This window comes from Chinchilla lanigera, unplaced genomic scaffold (assembly GCF_000276665.1).
Source record: "Chinchilla lanigera isolate Chin_1 unplaced genomic scaffold, ChiLan1.0 scaffold00005, whole genome shotgun sequence".
Classification (NCBI taxonomy): Eukaryota; Metazoa; Chordata; class Mammalia; order Rodentia; family Chinchillidae; genus Chinchilla; species Chinchilla lanigera.
This window is the reverse complement of record NW_004955406.1, coordinates 13,902,854-13,915,563: the sequence shown is the minus strand read 5'-3', so window position 1 is coordinate 13,915,563 and position 12,710 is coordinate 13,902,854. Positions and strand designations below refer to the sequence as shown.

The 12,710-nt window shown below is 36.7% G+C and overlaps 1 protein-coding gene across 1 annotated transcript in view; it reads right to left on the bottom strand.

Annotated features, from left to right (window-relative positions):
- Klhl20 (kelch-like family member 20) overlaps positions 1–12,710 on the bottom strand; it is a 47,376-nt gene that overhangs the window by 23,401 nt on the left and 11,265 nt on the right. The window contains exon 3 of the mRNA XM_005374872.2: positions 6,309–6,882. Coding sequence (XP_005374929.1) covers positions 6,309–6,882 — 574 coding nt within the window. The remainder of the gene's footprint in view (positions 1–6,308; positions 6,883–12,710) is intronic.

Below are 12,710 nucleotides of genomic sequence, written 5' to 3'. Positions count from 1 at the left end.
TACATCTGGCTAACAACATGCATCTTTAACTGTAATACTGAAAGGCAAAAATAAAACTATTTATTTGCCCAATACACAGACTATTTGGCATGCTTTCTGACAAGTTTAAAACTACATACACCAAAAAATTTAAATCTAGCTTAACCTATATTTGCCTTTAGTTTAACTACCCTATATGTTATAATTTTAAACTTCATGCTTCTTAGTTTTAATGCTTAGTATAAATTCTTTCATACAATTTCCTCTTATTTATTTATTGAGACAGGGTCTTGCAATGTAGTTTAGGCTGGACTTGAGCTCACTATGTAGACTAGGCTGGCCTCAAACTCATGATGATCCTCCTGCCTCAGCCTCCTGAGTGATGGGATTACAAGCATGCACCACCACGCCTGGCCTCTTTAGTTATTTTAAATTCCTGTTCTCCTGTAAATCATTCCTGTAAATCATTCAGCAAAGTTTCAGAGAAGGTTCTTGGTTGATAGACATTCCTAACCCCTGGATATCTGAGAATTGTCTTCTACTTGCCTTCATTCAGAAATAGTAATTTGGCAGGGTATATAATTCTTGGTGCAAAATGATTTTCCCTTAAAACTGTAGATATCGTTTTATTGTCTTCTGTCATTTAGAATTGCAAGAGAAAGAAATCTGGGGTCAGCCTGACTTTTGCCCCTTTTATTTTATTTATTTATTTTTTTTGAGACAGGGTCATGCTATAAAGTTCAGGCTGGCCTTGAGCTCACTTTGTAGCCCAGGCTGGTCTCAAACTCACAACGATCCTCCTGCTTCAGCCTCTCAAATGTTGGGATTACAAGGCATGCGCCACCACTCCCGGCATTTGCCCCTTTTAGAGTTAGCCTGCCTTTTCTTTTTTAAATTTTTTATTTTAAAGAAACAAACAAAAAAAAAAACCCCAATAAAAATGACACAGAATTTCAAAAGAAGATGATGGGAAATTAACAATGGTTATTACACGGTATATTGTTATCTTCAAAGTAGTTGCTCAGAAGAATATGGAGCACTTCAAGAATTTGAGGGTCATCCTTGCACAGATACCTGCTTTTTCTGTCTGGATATTTGTGAGATTTTCCTGCCTTTAATCCTTGAAACTAAAAAAGTCACCAGGGTATGTCTAGCTGCTGTTTTCTTTTCATTAAATTTTAAAGGTACACTATGAGCCTTTTATATGTGTAGGGCTACTTGGTTTTTCAGCTCTGGAAAATTTTCTTCCTTATTGTTTCAGCGTCACTTCACTTGTATTGTCCTCTGTTTCAGGTGTTCCCATTATGTGTAAGATGCACCTCCTGGACTGACCTTGTAGGTTTGTCTGTCTGTCTGTCTGTCTCTCTTGTCTTTTTTTTTTTTTAAGATTTCACTATGTAGTCCAGGCTGGCCTTGAGCTCACTATGTAGCCTAGCCTGGCCTTTGAACTTGCAGCAATACACGTGCCTCAGCCTCCTGAATGCTGGGATTCAGACAAGTGCAACACACCTGATTTCTCTTTTCTCATTTTGACTACTTTTGCCTTTTCCCCTACACTGTGAGAATTTCTGTCGTTTTGCATTTACTTCAGTAATTTCATTTTGTGGTCAATTTAGTTTACACATTGCCATTAACTTTCTCAGCCCCCGGAAACCTTCCAAGTGTTCTAACACTGCACGTCTTCAATGCCCTCTGCTGTAAGAGGTTCAGCACTTCCTAGGGCTTCCATGTACACTTCTACGTCTGTTTCAAGAGGAGGTATTTTCTTGATTACTTAGCAATGTTCCTTCTTCACTATTATATTATGATCTTTTTAGTGGCTCTGTTCAGCAATGGGGTCCAAAAATTAAAGGATGTCTTCCAAAATTCATATTTAACATAAGCCAAATTAACTACACCAACATAAAACTCCAAAAGGTCAGGAAAAGCTTTCAGAAGATATAGTGGTTGATAGAAGGGCAATGATTAGGGCAAAAATACCAAAGTGTCAGTTTACAAAAAAGACTATGGATGTCAGTGATTCTGCAAGCATGAATATAACCAGAGAGAATTAGATCAATGAAAAGCTCTGAGAACCAAGCCACTCTGATATATATATCTTATGTGAAACTGCAAAGCCACCCATAATTTACCTTTTCCCACGTCTAGGGAACTGTCAGAATGGAGATGAAATGGCAACAAAGGCATTACCTTCTTGCCAGGCCAACCGTAAATTCCAAGGTCTTTTAAGTCTACTTATCAGGATATAGAGTAAAAGCGGCAGGCAAAGGAAACAGCTACTGCTATCCTCTATGTGGTCTGCTTGTCACTCAGGAGACTGTGCTACCTGTGATGTCTATTAGCGCAGGCAGGATAGGGTTAAGACCTCAAATTCTGACTGTGCTGCTTCTAATGCAGACAGTGGATCCTCTTGAGACAGGGTTATTTTTACACTCATCAAAGAGTCAGAATATTTATCAGAATATGAGCTCTGTCATAACAATAACAATTTGAATATTTGATTAAGAAGGCGTCCCAAAAACTTACTAAGAAAAAAATGCAAATCTCAAAACAGCTGAGGGGCACAAGGCCAGTTACACCTTTTTATGTCACAAGTCTTCAAATTATGAGAGACTTTCTAGGATTGAGGAAATACACTAGTAACCCTGCATTTTAGCTGAGCGTCTTAGTGATTTTCTTATCACTGAGACATAATACCTGACACAACTACAGAAGCAAAGGTTTATTTTGGTTCACTCTGTAGAGGTTTCAGTCCATAGTGTGCTGGCTTGAAGACAGGGTGGCCTGGCAGAGGGGCACTGCTCGTGCACGGCAACAGGAGGCAGAGAATGGGTAAGGTAGGAGGGAGATGTCCTTCTGTGTCACCAGCCCTTCCGTGACCCACCTCCTCCAACCAGGCTTCACCTCCCAGCATCACGTTTAGGTAAAAACCTGCCAGTGAACTAATCTGCTGACGGCTGTGAGGTCCGTGATCTAATTACCTCCCCAAAGCCTCACCTACGAGCGCAGGGCTTTGGAGGGGCATTTGATATAAACCAGAAATAACACTGGGGTTTCTGAGGCAACTTGGTAATTAAAATGGTTGCATTTTACACTCTCTGGCATACTTTCCACATTTAGCACAGATACTTAGACAATTTATACCACAAATTATTTGCTGTTTGGACTTTACATGTAAGTAGGAATATTGTATTTTACCTGGCAATCCTATGGTAGTCGGGTGGAGGGTGGGCTATAATATCAAGAGCCAAATTTGGGGTCTAGCTCTACTAAGTATGTTGGTCTTCTGAGCTTGCAAGACTTTATCCATGGCTGCATCTTGCTTTTCCTTTTCTTATTTTCTAATTTCTTCACCTAAGTACATGTGGAGGCATTTTCTTGATTACTTAGCATTGTTTCTTCTAAACTTTGGTATTACAACCTTTTTAATGGGTATTTTAGCAATGGGGTCCAAAATTTAAAGGAAGCCTTCCAAAATTCGTATTTAAGTCTATCAGAGTATAAAATTTTTCAACACTAAAAATCAAATATTATGTAAGTGGCTATGATAATCAAGTTTAAGGTTTATGAATAAGTGACTATGATATTAACATACTTAATGGAAACATGAGATAGTAGGAAGACATGAAAATGTATGAAAAAGTATCCGTCACCAAGCAAAAACAGAAAATAAAAACAACACTCTTGATAGACAAAGTCTGGTTAAAATGACACTTCTCTTTTTTCTACCAACAAGGAAAAGATATTAGTGATATACCATTATAAAAATCTAGCACGGAAGTCAATCCTCTAACAAAATGACCAAGTTAAGAAAGTATGTTTCAAAACATTAAAAGAGTTTAGAGGAGATTTGAAGTTTAAACACCACACTATTACGGTAATTGGCTTACTTTGTTTCTTCAGGTGAGTGCAGATGCTATTTCAAGAATGGATAAAGCTAAAACAAACAGGAATGGATATGCAAGTCAACTAGAGTTATTCTAACAGAAGTACATGGTGAACTTAGCATTGCTGAGTTTGAAGACAATTTTAAAATTTAGACAAGAGACAATTTTAGACAAAAATAACACTATATGAATTAATCTGGATCTAATGAAATGGAAGGAAATTAAATATAGATTTAAGCCTGAGGGGAATTAAAATGAGTTATAAGTGTTAAATCACAAATAGTGACCCTTTTTTGCACTTGCACGAGCCATTCTAGTCCATGATGAAAGGTAAAGTTTCCTCACTAGGACTTCATCATGGCATATTAAATTGACTTTGAAGGTAAAGCTAGAACTGGATTTCAAAACTTCCTCTATTATTTGTAATAGTCTTCTGATATCTGCTAATATCTTAGATCCAAAGTTATGGTTAAAGCAGGCTATTTTTAAAATCAACTTTATTTAAATGTAATATCCAATGAGTTTTGATAAATTATGTGATTATAAGTGACTGTGACCACAATGAAGATGTAGAGCATTGTCATCACCCCAAGATTCTAAGGCAGTGCTTTTCCTGGTGGTACTGAAGATTGACTTCAAAGCCTCATGCATACTACGCAGAGTAAACCCATGAATCCAGTGCTAATCATGCAGTCAACAATGAGGGACAAGAAAAGTTCTTTTTTTGCACAAGAATGTAAATAGGAAAATAGAGTTTAAAAAAAATCATCAGTTTGTAACTATCATGGTAGGTGTTCAGGAGTAAAGGAATTTGAAAGGTGTAAAGCAGTGTCTGAGGATAAAGGAATGTCATACATGTAATTTATTAACTGTTCAGACGAATTTACATACCGGAGAATGACAAAGCAAACGGGGCAAAATGTTAACAAATGGCAAATTCTGGTAAAGGATATATTTTATTATACTGCTATAATTTGTTATAAACTTGGATTTTTTCAAATAAACTTTAAAAATCTTTTCAGTCTGACACGTATCTTGTTTTGATACTTAATTCTTTAATTATATATGAGGCTGGGCAATCTTATATTCCTTGTCCATCTGAATTGTTTTACAGATTGTGTATTCACCGGTCTAGGTTATTGATCCAAAGGAAGTTTTGATAGATTAAGTAAATAAACCTTTGTCTGTGATAGGAACTGCAAATATACTCCCTCAGTTTGTTTTTGACTTTTGTGTTAGTATAATAGCTTTTCTTCACCAGGTAGAATTTTTGTTTTTTTTGGAGACAGGGTGTCACTGTGTAGTTCAGGCCTGCTTCAGCCTCCGAAGTGCTGGGATTATAGGTATGTGCCGCCATGACCGGCAAAAATTTTGCTTTATGCGGTCAAATCTATTTGTTTTATTCTCTATTCTTTCTGATTTGTCAGTCAGAAAGCCCTTTTTCACTTCATGATTATGAAGGAATTGCTTCATGTCATCTAACATTTTCACTGTTTCATGTTGTATGTTTAAATCTTCGATCTGCTGGAGGTCATACTGGTGGACAAGAATGATATTAAAGTGTAAAACGGACCATGCCTTTTTTACTTGAACTCTTTAATAGTTTTCTATTACTTTTTCAGATTAAATCTTAAATTCTTCACATAGTTTATGAACTCTAGTGTGATATGGCTTCTTCTTTCTGTGAGAACTTTATGTAACACCTGCCTCCTAGCTCTCTGGGTCTCCCTCGGGTTTTTTACTTCTTCAAGTCAGTTATGCTTGTTACTGTCTCAGGATTTTCCATGAGCTGTTCCAGAACCAAAGTTAATCTTTTTGTACATCTTTAAATCATTCAGGATGCTTCTCTGTAGCACTAATTATAGTTAATTACATGCATGATTATGTAACCAGCAACTAGATTAGCTAGATTACAACTCCCATGAGTAGGGACTGTGGGGTTCACTACTATAGCCTACGTTCCCAAGCACACTAGATGACACATAGTAGCTTTACACATATTTGTTAATGGATCAATGAAAAAGGGTGAGTTCATGAAAATTCTTTTGATACCATCTGAATTCATTTTTTATGATTAGTTCATCAAATAAGCTCTAGTTATAATTTCCTTGGCTGAATAATCCATATAATCAGGAAGGAAATACTTTATGCAAATAACTGATACCTGCTATCCTATCAGGCACAGATCTTATGAATTAATGAAGTGTATTTTAGCTTATACAGTAGCCTTTTAGGAATATGGCTAGAGAGAAACCACTTTTGCTGAGAGAACACAAAGTTGGCTTTTAAGATAAAAACCAGGCTTAGAATTTATAATATTTTTGGGTAACATTACGAGTTAGAACCAGGTGTAAATATTCAAGCAGGAGTTAGAATGTGAACCCACACTGATCTTACCAAAAGTAGGTTATGAATGCATTCAAACCACCAAGTACAACTCACCTCTTGAAAGTTATGCTGCGTGAACTTGTCTGCTATCCTTAGCAACTCACGGCAAGAATGCGTGTCAGCAAAAGCCCGAATTCCCAGGCAGTTGGAAGGATCTAATTGTCTCTTCAAGAATTCACAGCAGGCTTCCTGTATTTCTGCTAGCTGCAGGAGACAAGCAGCTGGCAAGAGGGTCTGAACATTGCCTTCTTCTACAGTTATCTGGGAGGTATATGCAAAGTCAATCAGTAGTTCCATAGCTCTCTCGTCTATGTCTCGGATCACCACTTCTGTCTGACGGCTCTCTGCCAACTCTCCTGTAAACATAGCTCGGAAGTAGGGACTACAGGCCGACAAAATGACGCGATGGGCATATATCTTCTTAGCGCCCACAACTAACACCACGTCACATAGCTCCCGGTGCTTTCGCAGAAGGTTAATCACTTCCAAGGTTTGTCGAGGATGCTTGTCTGAGATATAGGGCATGCGGGCAGGTTGGGGAACCCCTTCTGGTAGTTTGTTGGGGTCTCCAAGGGTGCAGCGACTTGTTACATCCATTCCTGTCTCTCCTGGTCGAATGCTGGTACACCTACAGGCATGAGGCAGGAAGAAGAGATGGCAATCTTATTAGAAGTATTCTTCTGCCCCAAAGTGCTCCTGAGTCCACAAGTAAGGAAATCTGTGATCACCGAAAGAAGGAACTACTTACCCAAAGAACTCCTTTTCTAATAAATCTAGAATCTCTAAACTTCTTTAAAGCCTCTTAGAGGATAAATGATATTAATTCTAAATTAAAGAACTCTCACATTGCTGGGTGTGGTGGCGCATGCCTGTAATCCCAGCACTCGGGAGGCTGAGGCAGGAGGATCATTCTGAGTTCAAAACCAGCCTGGGCTTTGTAAGTGAGCTCAAGACCAGCCTGAACTGCATAGCGAGACCCTGTCTCAAACAAACAAACAAACAAACAACAAAAACACTCTCACTATACAATCTCATAAAATAAAGGATCATTCTTTTTATATCCCAGAAATATCGCTGTCTTGGGTCACATCTCTTACAACATTAATAATTTATGAAAAACATTTATAAATTATTTTCTCTGCATAAAATACATCTATATACTTTTATTTTTAAAATCTGGCTTATGCCAAATCTTGATATTTACTATTTTCTGAAACAGCTGATGTCTCATTTTTACTGTGTGAATGTACAGTTTTCTAAAAACTTTTAAAGCCACTTTGTAAAGTTCAGCACAAAATTTGTAAAATATAGCTCCATTTGCACAAAAAGATCAGAAAAAAAATAAGCCAGGGCCCAAAAAATTAAATTTATATTTAATACTGTATTTCCTGGACTCTATAAATTTTATTATTTGACAAAAATTAGAAATCATATAAAGCTGGAGTCAAAGAAACTTGGCAGATACCAGGTAAAGAAATTGTGATCAGGTGTCAATTGTTCTACCTTGGAATTTTAGTCACATTTCTTGAAATAGGTATCAGGATGTATTTATATAAATTTTTTTTTTTTGAGATAGGGTCTCACTATAGAGTTCAGGTTGGACTTGAACTCACTATGTAGCCCAGGCTGGCCTTGAACTTGTGGTGATCCTCCTGCCTCAGTCTCCCAAGTGCCGGGATTACAGATGTATTTCATCATACTCAACAGAATACTAAAATTTTTAAAGACAAGAGAGACAAATGTGACAGCTTCTTACGTCAGAAAATGACAATTACTCAGGGTTTGGAAACTTTTTCTTTCTTTTTGAGATGGTCTCGCTATGCAGTTCAGGCTGGCCTGGAGCTCACTTTGTTTTTGTTTTTTTTTTTCAAAGGTTATTGCTTCCCATAATCTATTTCATTCTTTTTTTTTTTTTTTTTTTTTTTTGGTACTAGGAATTGAACTCATGACCTCAGGCCTGCCAGGCAGGCACTTATGCGCTGAGCTATATCCCCAGCCCCCCGGAGCTCACTTTGTAGCAACGATCCTCCTTCCTTAGCCTCTCCAGTGCCGGGATTAGAGGCATGTGCCATTACACCCAGCTGGAAACTTTTAGTTAACTTGGAAAAATATTTTACTTAAAATGATATGTAATTCATTTAAAAAAGGTTTTCACTTATCCAAACAGGATATGTGACTTTATGTCTCAAAACTATACAGGTAATTACCACTGTTGAAAGAAATAAAAAAAAAAAAAAAATCAAAATCACAAGTATAGGTTATATAAAGAGAAGTGTGTAATCCCAACGCTATGGATAATTGCTGAGGGTTAAACAATTTAGAGGATTCTTTGGGCAAATGAGAGGAAAGCTCAGAATCAAACTGTGCCTATGATACTGAAGAAAATTGAGTATTAATTCTACAAATATATGCTCTGTTTTTAGCTAGTAAGAAAAACTTTGAATAACTTTGTTACAGTACTTACATTTCTAAAAAGTTGTTGAACTAACTGTATGTTTTATGGGAGAAGTGTGGTAAATAACAGTAAAGTTAACTACAATACTTTGTTTTTAAGAAGGGAAAGAGTCAAATAAAATATCTGAGAAACCATTCAGAGAGAGAAATTGATGGTATGGAAAGTTAAAATTCTTTCCCCACATAAATCTAGACTGAGTCAAATTGTAAGCATCTTGAAACACTTTATTGTATCAAGATTTTTTTCTCCTTTCCCCCTGAGTCTAGTGGCTCTGACAGCTGGGTCTATGGCACTTCTGTTATAATTCTGATACTTATGAGTATTTCTAGTGATTGTTAATGGAAGTAGCCTCTGGAATTAGAGGCACCTGGCTTAAAATTCTATTACTGACTGTTGCTGGAAAAGTTGCTTATCTTCTTGATTCCTAGTTCCTTAAGCTCTAAAATGCATCTCTATATCCTAAAATAAAAGTAAATGAGAAAATACACAGTAATTGTTACATATTAATCATTTTAAATTACTGCTCCTGTACTAAAACTATCTGCATTCCTTTTAAATAAAGTGGTTGTACTCATCCATATTAAAAAGTCAACTTAATCTAATATACTCCAATTAATATTTAAATGAATTTTAAATTAATTACAATTCTGCAAATCTGGATATTCAGTTTATAGTAGAAATCCTTTCTTTAAAGTTTATGAAAATAAAAGTAAGCACTGTACTCCTAAGCTACATCCCTAGCACTTTTTTAATTTTGGGACAGGGCCTTGCTAATTTGTCTAGGCTGGCCTTAAACTTATCATCCTCTTGAGCAGCTAGGAGTATAAGCAGGTACCACCATGCCCAGCAGTATTTACTATCTTAACTCTTAAGAGTCTCTGGATTAAGATTTTGTTAAATTCATTTGGGTCTACAAATATCACACAGACAATAAGCCTCATTTAGAAGTATTACATATATGAAATTACCAAATCAGTCTGTAACACTACGGCTTTCTCATGATTACAGAAGAAATGCCTAAGTACATAAACATTCTTTGGTTTTTAAATAAGTAGTTTTCTGAAATTTTATTTTCATATTGGCTGTCTAGAGGTTTGGATTTTTCTATAATAAGGGTATCATAAATAGGGACAAGATTCCGTTTAGTTACTTATGCTGCAGTGTGTGAACCTCCATACATTTATATATACACTTACATAACTGGTTCCCTTTGGAGCCTGCAGGTTTTATCAAAAGTTTAACACTACAGAGTTCAGGCTAAAGTCGTATGGTCCTGAGCCACAAGGGCTGAGAGGTACAAGAAGAGAGAAGGAAAAGAACGTCTCTTCCCTTTTAGGTTATTTGCTGTCACTGTTGTTTTGGATTGTTAAATAAACATTTTAGGGTGGGCTAATAGCTGGAGCTTGGGGAACTACTTGGATATGTCACTGTGGAAATTTGCTAAGTTAGGTATTTCCTGTATATTTAAGTATGTGTGGTCAAACTGTGTTAAAGAACCCACACTTTAGAGGCTGCAATAATTATTTTCCTTTAAAAATGATCTGAAGAAAAGTGAGGGGAGGTCTGTAAACTACTCAAATTTGGTGACCACTGCATTTTGGATTGGGGAGATACATTTATGTAAATTTTACAAATTGATGCTCCTTTTCATATGAAAGTTGGTGTTCTTTGCGTGTTGTCCAATTTGAAGAGGGGAGATCTAAATGTGGAACAGAATGGATGACTGGATCATCTACCTTAATATCTTCCTTTTACAATGAAGAAACAAGTTTGGTTAACTCAAGACCATAAAGCTTTCTGTAGCACAGCAGGTCTCCTGAAGCTTTTGGATAAGCCATAGCCATCTCCTGAGGTGTGCCCATATTTAATAATTGTGATTCCTGAGAGTTCTGGGGAAGCAGGGGAGAATTTGTAGGATCACTTAGCAATTCAAATAAGGGCTGTTTTTTTCTTATTAATTATCCAAGTTCTTTAAAAGTCAGGGAAATTGCACTAAATATGCACAGGCTGTTTGGATTCAGTTATCGTGAAGAACTTCATTAATTAAATACTAGAAGAGTCAAACAATTTTGGAAAAAGAGGCCCACAAAATGAATTTTAGATTTAAGGAAATAAGCATAACAAAACTGAGCTTAAATCCTCCCTCTTCCAGCTAAAAATAACTGGGATGGTAAGAAATTTTTAATATTACCTTTATTTCTAAAATATAGTCAGAGGCTTGTTACCTTTAATAACATTATTCTAGCTAGTGCATTCTTATTTCATACGTGGAAAGGTGCTAACTTACTTGGTAGAAGTCATAGGCTTAAATTATTGATAAGTAATTAAAACTAAGATATTTGGGGACTGGGGGTATAGCTCAGTAGTGTATTATAGATAGCTAAGTTAGGTAGAAATATTATAGGCAGCTGGACAGGGCCCTTGAGAGAGTCAGTGCAGAAGATGAGAACACAGTACAACTAGCTGGACGCGCTCCTGTCAAAGGCCAGGCCTCAAGACCAAGATGGAATGACCAGGCCTGCATGCTTCCCCAATGATTAAGCAATAAATTGAAGATTATACTATAATTGGTATCGCCTGATCCATTAAATCTAGCTAGACATCAGTCACCCAGGTGAGTGACCAGGATCCATCCATCCCTTCCTAAAAAGGTCTTTGCTCCTTCCGTTTACACTACTTTCCATTACTTGCTGTGTGACCTGCTTCCCCACTGGATCAATATTACCTAAGCAGCTACACGTGTAATCTTATTGGTTGCTCATACTTTTGACCCCCATTGTACCCACCTTGTGATTTTTTTTTTTGGAGACAAGGTCTATGTAGTTTAGTTTTTTTTTTTCTATTTTTGAGACAGGGTCTCACTATGCAATTCAGCCTGGCCTTGAGGCCACTTTGTAGCTCAGGCTGGCCTTGAACTCACAGCAATCCTCCTGCCTCAGTCTCTCAAATGCTGGGATTATAGGCATGCAGCACTACCCCAGGCTCCCACCTTGTGATTTCGCTCTATAAAACTTTCTTTGAGAAGTGGGCTCAGGAGCTATCTGTCTTCATAAATTTCTCCTACTCTTAATCTCTGTTGTTCCTTAGAATTCATTCTTTGATTTTTGGGGAACACAAACTCAGTGTATCTGATATCTAGCAGGTTGAGAGTTACATTATTTCACCTGTATCAGATGAAATGCTTGACAGAATGCTTGTCTAGCATGCATGAGGCCCTTGGTTTAATAATCCCCAGGACTGAAAAAGAAAAGCTATCTATAATTATCAAACCATATAAATGTGTGAAGAAAAGAGAATCTATGCCTCTCAGTTAAAATGGTAATTATTCTTTTAACAAATACTTAACAAATATTTACTAATTGCTTATAACATACAAAGCTATGGTCTATGGAAGATTCAAAAGTGTACAAAGGGACAGCTGGGGAACCTAATTGCCTATATGGGGAGATAAATAACCACAAAGACGGTATCAAGGATAAAAAATATGATTCAGAGAAGAGAATTTTGGGGGATGACAGTTATGTTTAGTATTTTAATGGTGGCAATGGTATCACAGGTTTAAACTCAACAAAATGTATACATTAAACACGTTCATTTATATAACAATTATATCTCAATACATTTTGAAAAATGTAGTTCAGAAAGGCAAAATGTATGAAGTATTAACATCAGGGAGATCCTGGATCTGACAGGCATAAGTTCTTAGATTACTATAAGGGTGCGTATTTTGCTATAAAATAGTAACATCACCCTGGATTTTTCTGGAACTTAAGTGAAATATTGCACATGCATGTTCTAGGTCATTATATTTCTATTCCTGAATCTAGATTCTTTAAGAAGTCTTCTGATGGATAATCCATCCGAAGGAACCATGTTATTTAACAGGGGAGCAGGTAATTTAAGCATTCTGATCACTGGGTCAGCCTCACACAAGTCTCTCCCAGACACTAATTATCTATAACTATACTGACTTAATCAAATTGCTGGACTGCAAGGGATAT